Below are 13,462 nucleotides of genomic sequence, written 5' to 3' on the forward strand. Positions count from 1 at the left end.
TAAGGAGCAAGAACCAAGTTCAAAATTTACCCAGATTCAGGTCTTACACCGATAGTTTCCTTACAAAAACAAATCTGTAACAAGAAATTAAGGGGTATGATACCTCTGCTGACTGAAACAACAGAAAAGTGAACAAATATCAGCTGGCCTTGTCTTGTTTTGTATTCATGTTGAAATATTGCTAAGTCGCAAGATCAGGTGGTTTGTTGCACACTGAAAATAAATACAGCTTTGAAGAGAGGATCTGAGCCATGATGAATGATGTGGAGCTGCTGACCTACACATCAGTTTGCACCTGTCAGTGCGTTCAGCAGTACCTCTGTCACACCGAGTCTCATCCCTGAGCCCTAATGCCTTTGGGTATTGTGCAGTGAACCTTACTGCTTCATAAATGGAGGCTGCTGGCAAGACAGAGACCATTCACTTCACCTGTATGTACAGAAACATCATATGCCACTACTGCCTGTCCACATGAGGGACCTCAGAGAACACTCCTGCAGTCCTTCCTCACCAGCCTCAGTGCTTCTTGAGTCAGTGAGGTCAATTAGCACTGAAGGGAGTGCTGAGGATGAGCTCAGAGCCTGTCAGGACCATGTGGGTGCCCATGGCTCCGGCTCAGCAGCACCCTGCAGCTGCAAGCTCCATCAGGACAAGCTGACTGTAAAATATGCATCCAAACCAGCCACCTTACTGGATTTTTGTTTTATTTTTTTTAAATAGAAATAACTAATCCAAGGAAATCTGAGATACATTCTGGCAAGATCAAACCCATTGTAGCAGTGCTTTTAACAAGGCATGCCTGGATAATCAAGGTATTCACAGAAGGGAGGCAGGCAGCCGCTTCATAAGGATCAGCACCTGGAGTTCCAGCTGAAGGTTTTTTTTTTGCCATGGTAAGCTCTAAAAAGGCAATAATCCTGATTATAGGGAGTTTTAGTAGGCAAACACCAGCCCGGATCCAACATTCCCTCACGAAGGCAAACCTTTTAAAAGGATCAGCGCTCTGTAGGCTAATTTCATTTAAATGGGACGGTGTCTCCAGCAGAGCTTACTGATGTTTTATTTCTTGATGTGGCCCCAAACAATTCAGAATCATAGGCTGAATGCAAACAGGGAGCATTTGTTTGAATCTTTCAGCTGATGTTCCTTAGCACCAGCAAAATACAAGCAGCCCAACACTGTTTACATTGTTTGGAAACCTTTAAATCTGTCCATATGTTTTGCACCTTTTTATAATGATGAGTAAGCATGAAAAATTGACACCTTTTTCCCTCTAAACACAAAATAATTTCTCACTCCTTCTGCAGGCTGAATTTTAAAAGGCTTTTTTAGAGTAGCAGTTGCAACAAAAAAATAGGACCAAATGTGGCATATGTTGAAGGCACTGATTGGAAATCTTCTTGAGAAAGATCAGTCAACAAAGAAAAGCCTGTTGAGAAGATAAGTAAATAAACAGAAAGAAGAAATAAAGTTAGACCTAGGAAGAAAGACCTAGGGACACAAAGAGGCTGCCGAGCAGAATGCATGAGAAAAACCTGGGGCTTTTTAGCTAAAAATCGGATGGAAAGGAAATTATTTAGACCTCGCAAGCAAATAGAGTGAAGAAAGTGACTCCAAATAAGTAAAGCTGACTGGGCCAAAGAAGAACAAAATGACAGATCCTTAGCAACACAAAGTACCCGTTCTTTGTTGAAGTCAATGAAGCTACGGCAATTTATGCCACTCCAACGGCGCTATGACAATTCACACCATTTATACAGCATATCCTTTACATTGTGATCACTGGAGCTATGATAACTTATTCCAGCTGCCTTGATGTGAACTGCTGCTGCCCAGCTTATCCTTACGATCTCAGCAACACCAGCAGCCATGGCAATATTAGAAAGGTCCGGTAGCTGCTTTTGAACTGCAGCCCAAACACATGTAATTATTTTCTGTTTTGCAAACTGAACCCAAATGACATTTCCTCTAATTCGTACAGGTACCTGCTGACCAGAACCACAATCTGCCCTGCTGAACAAAGCTATTTGAAATGCTTATCACAACTGAAACGCTTTCAGATGTGACATACCGACTACCCCACCTACTTAAAAGTTTGCAACCTGATTTAATGCCCGAGCGTTTCATTCTGAACTGCAAATTCTAAAATTAAAAAGTGCCATTTTTGCCTTCCTTGAGCTGGAAAAGTACGTTCTGATAGAAGGTAACATCATGTAAAACAGCCATCATTACCAAGTAACACAAATGTTTTTCGTATGTAAAATTGCTTTGTAAAATATTTGCTCCATCTGCTGAAAGTAGCAAAGACAATTTTCCCTGATAGCTAATGGCCCATTTCAGCTGTATGGCAAGCGATTCGCCGTGGCTGCGACTTGCATTAAGTAGAATGGCGAAAACAGCGCACGGAATTCTCCACTTATGCAGTATTATCTACTCACTGCTTCCTGAGAGCCCGTCCCTCATTACCACGGCCTTCGCTTTGGATCAGCACACAGGACTGGGGTTGCTTTGACTCAAGAGGCTTTTTGTCAAACCGAGGCACATATGCTACGCTTCAATCTAAAAGCACAAAACAGCCACTTTCCTTGACGACGAGAACAAGAAGGTTAGTTCTCTTTCAACTTTCCAGCACTTAAACTGCTGTTCCTTTTTTCACACCACATGGGGCCATGGTTTTCTCTTCTGGCTCATGCTGTCACTCTGCACGCTGAGGATTTCAATATATAAAGATCAAGCACTTCTTATAATTCTGAATTCAGTTACACACGCGCGCACACAAAGCACCAAACGCTGGCCGAGTCCAAAACACCCCTCCCAATTGCTTCGGGTTCATTGTATACTCTGCTACTTACCATACCTCTATTGAAAAGCACATGTTTACATTGTGCCCCAAACTACTTCAACATCTGCTAACAGACCAATAAAAGATAAATAAACCAGGATTGTTTAGAAGGAGAGATCCTTTCTATTTCCTCTGAACGCTCCCGAACTGGCAGCAGCAATATGCTGTCGAGATCCCCTTTTGTAGATGTCATCTCAGAGAACAATGTATGCAGGGAAATCAAAGACAAAACCACCGCAGCAAGAAGGATCCTGAAAGCTCCATCAAACAATTCTGTGGGTTTATGCACAGCGCGTTAATTGGAGATGAAGACAATTTCATTAAAAATTTTTTTTTCCTACTCCAACAAATACCCTATGCGCCCTGCTATTTCATGCATAAAGGTATCTATTTGGCAAAAAGTGGCCTTCGTTTTTCAAGGCTCCCCACCCGTACCTTCAGAGTGAGGAAAACGTGACACAATTTTCCTACTTTCGTAAAAGCCATTAAAAATAAATCTCATGTTTATGTCAAACACAGCATTTGGGTTCGGCAGTCTGGGTTGATTCCCCTCATACATAACGAGACAACCAATACGTGGGTGCAGCTTTTCCAAATTTTAATCAATCTCTGAAAATACCATCAATTCAGATACCCTCAAATTAATACAATTTTCCTAATTAGTTTCCTTTTGCACGTTTCAAACTCCAAAAATTTTGCTCTCTTTCTTTTCTTTGCCCTCATTTCTGGCTCTTTTCTCCAAAGAAAGGATTCCAATGAATTCCAAACACAGCCATTTCAGAAAGAAAAAACGGCGCCGTACGGATAATCCACAGTCACTCGCCAGGAATGTAATCTAAATTGCTGAGCTGTAACGCAGAGGAATTGTCAGACAAAACCTGCACTGCATTTTGCAAACAACACACACTTAAACTTTCTTAGAGCTGCCTATGCGCTCCTTTTTGGATTTTAGCAAAATAAACATTTTTAAAATAATCCAAGCAGGCATTTTATTGCGTGAGAGAACATTAACGGATTTCAGACTTCTTTAATGCTCTTGCTTTATCCTCTCCCTTCCACGCTGTTATTGCTAAAAACTGGCAGTTAAATTCAATTGATTCAAAATATTCGGGATCCATATGGCCTCAAACCCTGGAGCTGAAGTTCTGATATTGCCTCACTGCTGTTTTCCAGCATTTGCCTCTACTCTAGTCCCCAGATGGTGGAAGTAACATTTAAACCTCCTTTCCTCTGCCTTGTACAATAGACCTTGGCACCATTTCAACTGTTTACTCCGGTAATTAACAGCACTGATACCACAACAATTACAACTCCTACAATCTTAACACAATAATGCTATGAATTAGTGAGAGCTAATGGCTGGAAGGTATAGTGGTTCCAGACTGCGAGATCTGTGCATTTTTAGAATAAAATAAAAGGTACAAACAGCATGCTTGCGGTAGACAATGATTACCTAGTAATTAGTTTACACAAAGCTTCCTATTTAATGGCAAAACGCTGTAATTAACGCGTGACAGAAAATCAAAGGGTACTTTGTAAGCATATGAAAAATTAACACTGCAGGCCTATAGCTTTATGTACTGATTAGAAGCATATTAAATCAATAGGACATACACACCAACAGCTTGCATATCTGATTATTCCCACTCTCAGGAATGGATGTCGTGGCTTCCATTTAAGCAAGGACTACAATTGTCAGGCTTTGGTTTGCTTAGGATTTAGGAATCACCCAAAACATCGCTTCAGCAGTTACACAGAGATACCAATAAACTGAGTAAGAAGAGCACTGCAGATAGCTTAAATATTCACTATCTGCAAATGGTTTAGGATACACTGCTGACAGAGCACTATCCACAGCAGGAAACAACCAGCAACTGTTAAGCTTCACCAACAATCAGGTCCTCCTTGAAGTCTTAGGGAATCTTTCTCTTTTACTACCAAGTATCATACTGGACAGAAGAAATTTTAAAAGCTTGTCAGAAATCTGCAAATGTACCTTCTGTGTTTCTGCCACAGATCCTGGCCCTCTTCAGGCTGGAAAAATCTGCACACCTACAACTGCGTGCAAACAAGGGCAGCATGGCAGAGCCTTATTTCAGAGCCCCTGTGCTCCACATGGTTCAAAACCAGTCAGAAATCAGGGTGCTGATGGTGCTGTGTTTCTGTGTCTCTTTGAGAGTACCGTGGGTGGTTTTATTTTGAGCTGTCTATAAGCACGCTCTTTAGTCTGAATTCTTCCTTCAGTAAAGAAAGAGAATACGGTACCTAAGCTTCAGGTTTCTTACAATGAATGCAGCTCATTCAACCAGCTAAAAGCTTCTTCATCCTGATTTCCAGGCAACTGCAAAGTTTATCTAATTACTCATTACAGGGCATTTGAATGTTGACCAAAACCACTTAAATTTAAAGAAAAACCCATAATTTCATAGCATTTTATCTTGGCCTTTGAAACTATAATTTTTCAGAAGCAATCCACATACAATCCTGAAACCAGCATCTGAATTTCGCTTCGTGCAACTCAGATCAGGAGTTGGATGTTCTGGATTTACTGCCTTTTGAAAAGATTTTGATTTTCTGTTATGCGTTTTAGTGAATTAACCAAGACACGGTCTATAGGGAAAAGAAACCGTGACAAAATAGGGTGACACAAATGGAGACAACGAGATTCAAACACTCGAACATTTAAAACAGGAGGCTGCCCAAGCACATTAAATAGCTTTTCCTCTTCTACAACAGATACTTAATGGAGACTTTTGAAATGGCTGCGTGGCTACGGCCAATTACAATGGCTCATTCAAGAGATATTTGTTGCCTGGTTTTGTGTTCTATTTTTGTACTTCAGCTCTTTTCCTCTTTATCCCCATGCATCTCTCCTTTTTTTTCGGCCTGATTTTACTTACCTTAGCGTTGCTGCTAGGTAAACTCACAACACGTTGCTGATCCTGGTGGTTAAATAAGAGATGCAGAGTAATAAAAGTTAATTCTGAAATTAATCTGACTATTGATCTTATCTTGTTGGAAGAACGGAAGAGGTGTTAACAGCAAGGCAGTGTCATCCTGCATCCAAAAGGCAGTGCAAGTGACTGAGGTTGAGTTAGGAGGCACTGCAGACTTCGACAGCCTGCTGTCTATTCCAAAACAAGACAAGCACCTCTAATAACACACGTTGTAAGTTATGAGTTAGGCTGTGTGAGGTCAGCTTAGCCTCCAACCTTACCTCTGCCAGCGGCCACAGTTGGGTGCCCAGGTAACAGCATGAAAGCAAAACAGCACACTCATTACCCATATACTCTCCCACCCCCACCATCCAACAACTCACAGTTCAGAACCCCAATAAGCCAGATACAGACAGCAATTTTAATAACCGTTAGTTTTCTCTTCCAATAATTTATACAGTCTCTCAGCAAGGATCCATATAAACATAGGTGAGATTTTCCCCAAATCCTGAAAAAATATTAACTTTAAATAAAATATGCCTGGCTTCGTAGTATGCTTCAGAATACTATCCTCTAGTGAGCATTAGGGCTATCTTCCTGTAGATATTTCAAATGCCCTCATCCAATTGTCCTAAATACCTTCTCTACTGCATTTCTATGTACACTATTAGTAGCAGAACCACTATTTCTGCTATGAATGGACTAACTGAAGCTTGAATTGGTACAGAAAATAGGTTGGAAAACCATGACATAATGGCATAAGAACATCTACTGCACAGATATCTTATATGCATTTATTAAACAGTTACAAAACTGAATTTATTTGCCTCCTCCAATAATTATTCACATTGCAAGATACCCTCAAACAGATGAGGTTTCTCAGTACTTTCTGACCTTTTTTGGTTGTAACTGTGGTCAGATTCTGATTTTCGCACTGACAAATACCTTTTGAAATGGCTCCCAACTGCCAAATGAGCGTACATGGTGACAGCAGTCCTCTTGATATTGAATACAGTTCAAATCTGGGCCTCAGGATGACATTTCTGATCAGCTGGCAGACTTATGCCAGCCTTCAGAAGGATGAAGGCCTTACAGAGACATTCAGCATAGTTTGTGAGTTCTATTTCTTATGCAGCTGCAAAATAATTAATCGCTCGGATAACTCAGCTGCTGCAATACGTTAACAAGGTAAAATACATCAATAATCTTGGCCTGCATTTTTGCTTGCCCGGTGCTGTATTTGAAATGAGGAACCTAAAATCAGTCTCATTTTCAGATGGAATCGATTTTTATACATTTCAAACTCAAAAACTACATTATTTTTTAATACCTTGCCTATGACATACCAATGAGGAAAATTTGGGTATCGTGTCTTAAACTGCTATGCAAATGATGCTATTTATAAGTATTAACATAATTTAGTGCTTACAGTCATATCCTCATTTCTAATAATTCTACCAGAACAGAGAGTCTTTTCACTGTACTCCTAGCCTGCAGGATAGTCTTTCATCAAAAAGCTGCATTTTTTAATAACCTGCCAGCATATGTTTTGCATGTGGCAGCCTATGCCGATGACACAATGTCTTCATTATCCAAAGAAGCAAGAGTACATACTGTAATGGGACGTTAAAGGATGCCTGTGCTCATAAACTAACGATTTGATGCTTAAACATGTATCATTACAATGGCATTCCTTCACAAAGGATGATTTTAATCCTCTGCTCTCAACAGCAATACTCAGCGGAGACTGCAATTCATTATACATGAAAAAGGTCTCCCATTTTAGAAGAGAGGGCTAATCTCAGAAGGCAGAAGCACTTGAACATACGTACTCAAACAAGACACTGAAAATTGCAGCAAGTTTCACTCTGCCGAAGCTCACTTGAAAACTAGTCTGGACGGATGGAAGTTTTCCTGCTGACACTAGAAAATTAAATCAAATGCAACATCCCCTATATAGTTTCCAACATATGACAAATTATTACGTTTCAGGGCTTCTGAAGGATTGGCTCCTGGCTGCATCAAATCCTAACATAAACAGAGTATGAAAGAGAAAGCAGACAAAGCTGACTATCACTACGCCCCTTTATTCGGAGTCACTTAGCCATGGAAGAATTAGGAATGCTAAGATAACTCTAAGGAATAATGCTTGCAAAGGGAATTCACATCCACAAAGAACTAGACGCGGTGAAACTGCATTTCATCACGTCTCCTCCCTCCAGTTCTGACGGCGGGAGCAGGATGAGGCCACGATCTGGTGGCTTCATGTTCCAGATTGCTCAGTGCCACACTGTTCTGCCACCAGGGCAGCTCTCCAGTGCTCTGCTTTGGATTGCCGGCCTTGTGCAGAGTGAGGGATCCTCAGGAGCAATTAGCGCTTCAGTTTTACATGATAAGCTCTGTTTTGTTATGCGGAATTATTCGGTAGCTGTCAAATGCAACAGAACTGTAAGCAGCCCAGTTCGAAATTTTAATATACAATATAATTCAATCAAAAATTTCAAAACAGTTTTGATTGAATTAAAAAAAAAAAGATCAAGAGAGCTGTAACGAGTAGTTTATGTAAATTAAACAATTATTTCTGTACACATTCCTTCTGGCTTTAAAACCATTACGTGAGGAATGAATCTGGCACTGCACACAGAAATATTAAATGCTTACTGAAATTAACATGTTTAAGTACCAATGAATATTTAAAGTACAAATAGTTCTCCGAACCCCGGAACTAATGAACTCTAATTTCAGATCCATTTTTCTGTGGTTGAGATGCATCGTCTTACAACCTCTCTCCAGCACATGGATTCTTACCCATCTCGCAGTTCATGAGTTCATGCTACACTGTTTCCCTCAGTGAAGTATTTACACACTCCCTCTCCTTACCTGAACGCCTGCTGTAACCAAGTATGCAGGAGCCTAATGTTCTCTGATACCTTGAGTGTTCTGTTTTATACAGATGAAAATTGCTAACAGGTTTAAAAGTTATCAGTGAGGAAAGATGTGCAGAAGTAATAATTCTTAGCAAAACAGAATAAAAGTTGCCACTTTGTGGTTTCAAAGCAACTAGTATTGTTCACCATATTAGTTCAATGCTTTTGTTCCAATAATTCCAATCTACCTACGTAGCTGTAAGGCTTCACCACCTATAGAAACTAAATGCTTTGTACTGAACTCGTTCCACAGTTGGATTTCAAACATTTGCTTGTATTTGGGGCTATATCTTTGCTTTAATTTGAATTACAGGTGCCTGCTAGTTCATACAATCTACTGTGAACTCTGCAACACCAGCTCTTACCTGTGTCTTAGACTAAAGAGTTATGGTGAGGCTATTAAGAAGCCGGGACGCCAGTCAAGATTCCTTTCTTACTCACGTGTGCCCACTTCTCACTCCATGTCTCAGGGCTGTGCTTCTGACGTTCCTTTAGAACCCAGTGGTAGCACTCCAAATGCAAGATAATATCACAGAAGGCAGTGCCGTTTCCTCCAGATTCATCATTCATTTTGAACAGCCAGCGCTGCACTTCCATGTTGTCCACAATCAGCTGGCTGAGAGCACTGATCAGCTGTGGAGCACACAACCACACAAAGAGCTTTTGTACTGTGACAGTGTCAACTGGTCCTTGCTTTCAACTCCCTGTTCCCAAACATTTGGAAATGTATTTCCCAACTATGGTTTCTGTTTCTTAGAGCTACTCAGATTGCTGTTATTTCAGATACTTAGCAAAAGCTGAATTCTTTGATTAAGAATTTATGGTCTTCGTGCTGTATTGAGCCCACTTGGGCAGAGCACCTGCCAGCAACAGAGCACCTCCTGTAGTATGTGGAGAGAGGTATTCTGCAGAGAGATCTGCCTGTCCAGGCTGTTTTGTCACATCAGAATCTCAAGAAATGTCTCTGGCAGGGCATAGCATGGAGCGGGCTGCACTGTTTGCAGAATCACAGAAACAGTTGTGCCAGATTCCAACACCAGCCAAACATCTGTGAAATCTTCCTGCTAGAGAGTTCATTATATGGCTATAAATATATGAAGCAGCTACCAGGCAGGCTTTATTAAAATGCTAATTATTTATTTGTATATATACACAGATCTAAATGGCTTTAAAGTGCCTTCTGCCCAGCTGGTGTAGGACGCGAGTAGCTCCTTTGAAATGGCAGATGCCTTTGAACCCGGTAAAAGTATCACCAGATCTTTTTCATTGGCTAGAAGGTATTTTTCATAGCAATTTTGGGGACTTCTGTTGTGTGTTTGGGTTTTTTTTTGTTGGTTGGTTTTCAGTAACCTCAAATACAATTACATGTGTATTTCAGGTGCCATTATTTGTGGCTTGTGAGAATCCCGTAAATGCGTTTTTCTTGATGACTCCCCTACAGTAATGAAAAGGATCAATAACACTGTAAGGACTGTAGCAATCATAAAGAATTATGTGCTATCTTTAAGTGAAAATTGAATTCTGTTTTAACATAGTGTCACCTCGCTTTGATTATTTAACCTAAAATATCAATATTTCATACAAGCAAACAGCTGCAGAACTTCCATAACACCGTGCTATGAATCAAAAGTATCAGATTCATGTAAGTTAGTTATTTAACAATAAATCAAACAGTTGTTTTACAGATCATTGATCATATATTTATTTCATCTACGATAAAAGCTGCGATGTATTTGAGTAGCTTAGGCTGTTTTCAGAGTTAAAGGTGATTAATAAAAAGCAAAGGAATGTGAAAAACCTCTCGAAGCGGTAAGAATATCTGCTGATTATTTCCATGGGTTCTATCTACACAACAGAAACGTTTTAAATAGAATCATTGCAAATCATACCTAAATACATAATTACTGATCATGTTTGGTGCCAACTGAGCACACTGCAGAAAACTCTCGTGCTTTGTGATTCTAGTTTGCGTTTTGTTCTCTTTCTTGTTGTGCTGGCAGATATGGACAGTTGAACCTATCAACGTTAACTTCAGCTGCAGATATGCTCAGTAAAACCCAAATTGAATGGGCTGACTTCTTAAGTGGAAGAAATTTTCCCTTCATCAAATACTTAGTTTTCCAGAAGCCTCCATTCTATTTTCAGTCACTGGTAAAACTCCTATTAATTTCATTAGGGCCACGACTTCACCCACAGAGCAGCAACACAAGCTGTTTGAAACAACCGAACCAAAAGGCCTTATGTATTCTCAAGAAAGAACGTGTAGATATCAGAACAATTGTACTGCTTCCTGACTAGGATGTGAATTGCATTTACTTGGTTAGATACGGCCAAAAGGAGCCCAATCTCATACACGATTTAATCAAACCTACTTAGGCTCTAATCAATACAGTCATGGCAATTGTACAAAGCTTGCCTCCTATCAAGTGAAAATAGGCACCTGCACGTTGACACAACCCAGAGCACGTCCTGCTTACCTGTTCGTGGCTGTAGATGTCAGATTCCCCAGGAGGGGTTGGCACACGAGCACTGGCAAAAATTCGTTTACTTCCAGACTTGGTACTATAGAGATGAGCCACTTCTGGCACTGAGCCCAGTATGGGCACATTTAACATGTCAGCCACTGCTAGATCATCTTTGTGGGGAACCCCTCCGATAATGTAGGCGTCTCTGCTCTGGATAAGGATCTTTATTCTTTGGATTGTCTTGGGACTGTACTTCAGCTGAGTGGCTAGGCACATGTGATGCTTCTGTATGAAGATAACATTATTCTTGTTAAAAGGTGTTCTTTTCAATTCCATGGACCTAATTTATAACGTTACACACAATAAATACATTATTAATAGCAGGCTGGGTTATGACCTATCCTGTAGCTTAGCAGTTTAAATTGATAAAAGCTGTTGGGGTGAGGCTCCATAATCGTGCACATCTTTAGTGTGTTGGAAATGGGCTCACTGGGAATAGAACTAATTACTACACATCTGTATTTATTTGATCCATGCGGAATTATCCTTCTGTCAGTCGGCAGAGAGGCTGGTGGCCTTTGGATAATAGTGATTCATCTCAGCAACACTGCTGGCATCGTTTAACTCTAAAGCGCCTAAAAATCAATAAAAAAATGAAGAAAAACCCCGATAGCAGAGAACGTATTTCACCATACAGTTCTGCCATATTTTAAGCAATTCTCTGAGAATAAAACATTTTGATTTACTAAAGCTTTCACTGATCACATTAAATTACTGGGGATACACGTTCCCATTATACAGTAGTTCTGATAGCTACTGTAAATGCAACCGCAGCACGCTCAAAGTGAGAGGAGTATTTTTTGTTGCTTAAAGGCACAAGAGCTTCAACTTTTGGGGAGGAATTAAAAAAAAACAACAACAAAAAACAACTTTTTTACATTGACATTTTACCTAAATGAGGCCCTTGTCAGGAAAGCATTCCTTGTCAGAACAGCCTTGCAAGGGATTGCCAGGCCTGAGAAACCAAGTTTATGTTCTTTCAAAGAACCAGCTGTTCTTTTACATGGACTTAAGAAGAAATACTGATTCCACTACTTGGGTGGGGTGATGGTGGGAAAGGAGACAGGGGAGCCCATGGAAATGCACAAGAGGAAAGCTCTTTTGCCAATTGCCCAGCACTTTCTTGTACCAAACACACAGCTCCAAGAAATGCCCAAGCCCATCTGTAAAGGCGCCAGACCAACTGCAAGGAGAGCTGGGACGTATCTCCAGCTCAGAGAAATGAGAGACTTTCCAAAACTCCAGTAAGAAAAGGGGAGTCACAAGTCTGAGGGCAAGGAGAGAGACCCTTAATGCTCTGATTCAGTTTCTTTTCTCTCAAGCACCGTCACAAAAGCGTGGAGATGGCCCTTTCTGCCGGCCTTGTGGCAGTTCTGCCGCACGGAGAACAGGATCGATAGCCATCCTCGGTCACTTGCTCCCTGGGGCACAAGCAGTGATGTAGGGACGAGATTTGCTTTGTGTCTCTCAATAATGGATTTTACAGTTAATTAAGGAGTGCAGGGAACAGGCTGTAAAACCTAGTTCATTTCTGTTTTGAGAGCAGTATGGCTGCCACAATACATGGTGGCGTGAGCAAAAGCAGGTAAAAGCAGGAGAGCTGAGTAATGCCCAGAAGTCCAGCACAGTGCTGCATGGAATAACGGTTAGTGGGTTAAACAAAACACAGCTCTTGGTTCTCAAGCCAAGAGGTTTGTTTTAAACTTCTCAAGCTCCGAGAACTTGGCATCAGCTTCACCAAGAGAGCAAAACCACCACCCCCCCTTTTGAATTTGCTGCTAGCTGAGAAGCAGCAGAGCGTATCACTGCTCCTGGCTGCACAGAGCCCCATGAGATCAGTCTAATGGCTAGCATCTGCCCAAGGATGCAGGTGTAGGGACAGCCCTTTCTCCCAGTCTCCTTCTTGAAGATGCCAAGGTCATTGAGACCAGTGGGTGACTAGCAGCAGCTACAAGTACAGATTCTTCCACACATAAGAGAAACACGTCTAGGACACATGAGGCAATGGATGGAAATAAAAATACGCTTGGTGAAAATAAGGTAGTTTGAGGGTTTTGCACATAAAGAGGTGTACTACACTGAACAGCCATAGGTGCAGCTCAACCTGCATCTGCCCGTTGTTATTGATGGCACTAATTTACTTCACAGCATTCAGTAACTAGGCGAGGAGCACAATCTGTACCTGTGAAAGAACCACACAGCCCTTGAAATAAGGCTAGCCCCCTATGTCAA

The 13,462-nt window shown here is 41.0% G+C and overlaps 1 protein-coding gene across 3 annotated transcripts in view; it reads right to left on the minus strand.

The window, feature by feature from the left end:
- The window catches only part of IQCH (IQ motif containing H), a 70,658-nt gene that overhangs the window by 19,608 nt on the left and 37,588 nt on the right, over positions 1 to 13,462 (minus strand). For 2 of the 3 annotated variants that reach the window (XM_042824196.1, XM_042824195.1), the window contains 3 exons: positions 11,183 to 11,455; positions 9,147 to 9,338; positions 5,743 to 5,784 (listed from right to left, as the gene is read on the minus strand). In XM_042824196.1, coding sequence (XP_042680130.1) covers positions 5,743 to 5,784; positions 9,147 to 9,338; positions 11,183 to 11,455 — 507 coding nt within the window. The remainder of the gene's footprint in view (positions 1 to 5,742; positions 5,785 to 9,146; positions 9,339 to 11,182; positions 11,456 to 13,462) is intronic. The other variant, XM_042824197.1, reaches the window with a different exon arrangement.

Source organism: Centrocercus urophasianus, unplaced genomic scaffold (genome assembly GCF_019232065.1).
Source record: "Centrocercus urophasianus isolate 14NV4802_14NV808 unplaced genomic scaffold, USGS_Curo_1.0 seq_23, whole genome shotgun sequence".
NCBI classification, from domain to species: Eukaryota; Metazoa; Chordata; class Aves; order Galliformes; family Phasianidae; genus Centrocercus; species Centrocercus urophasianus.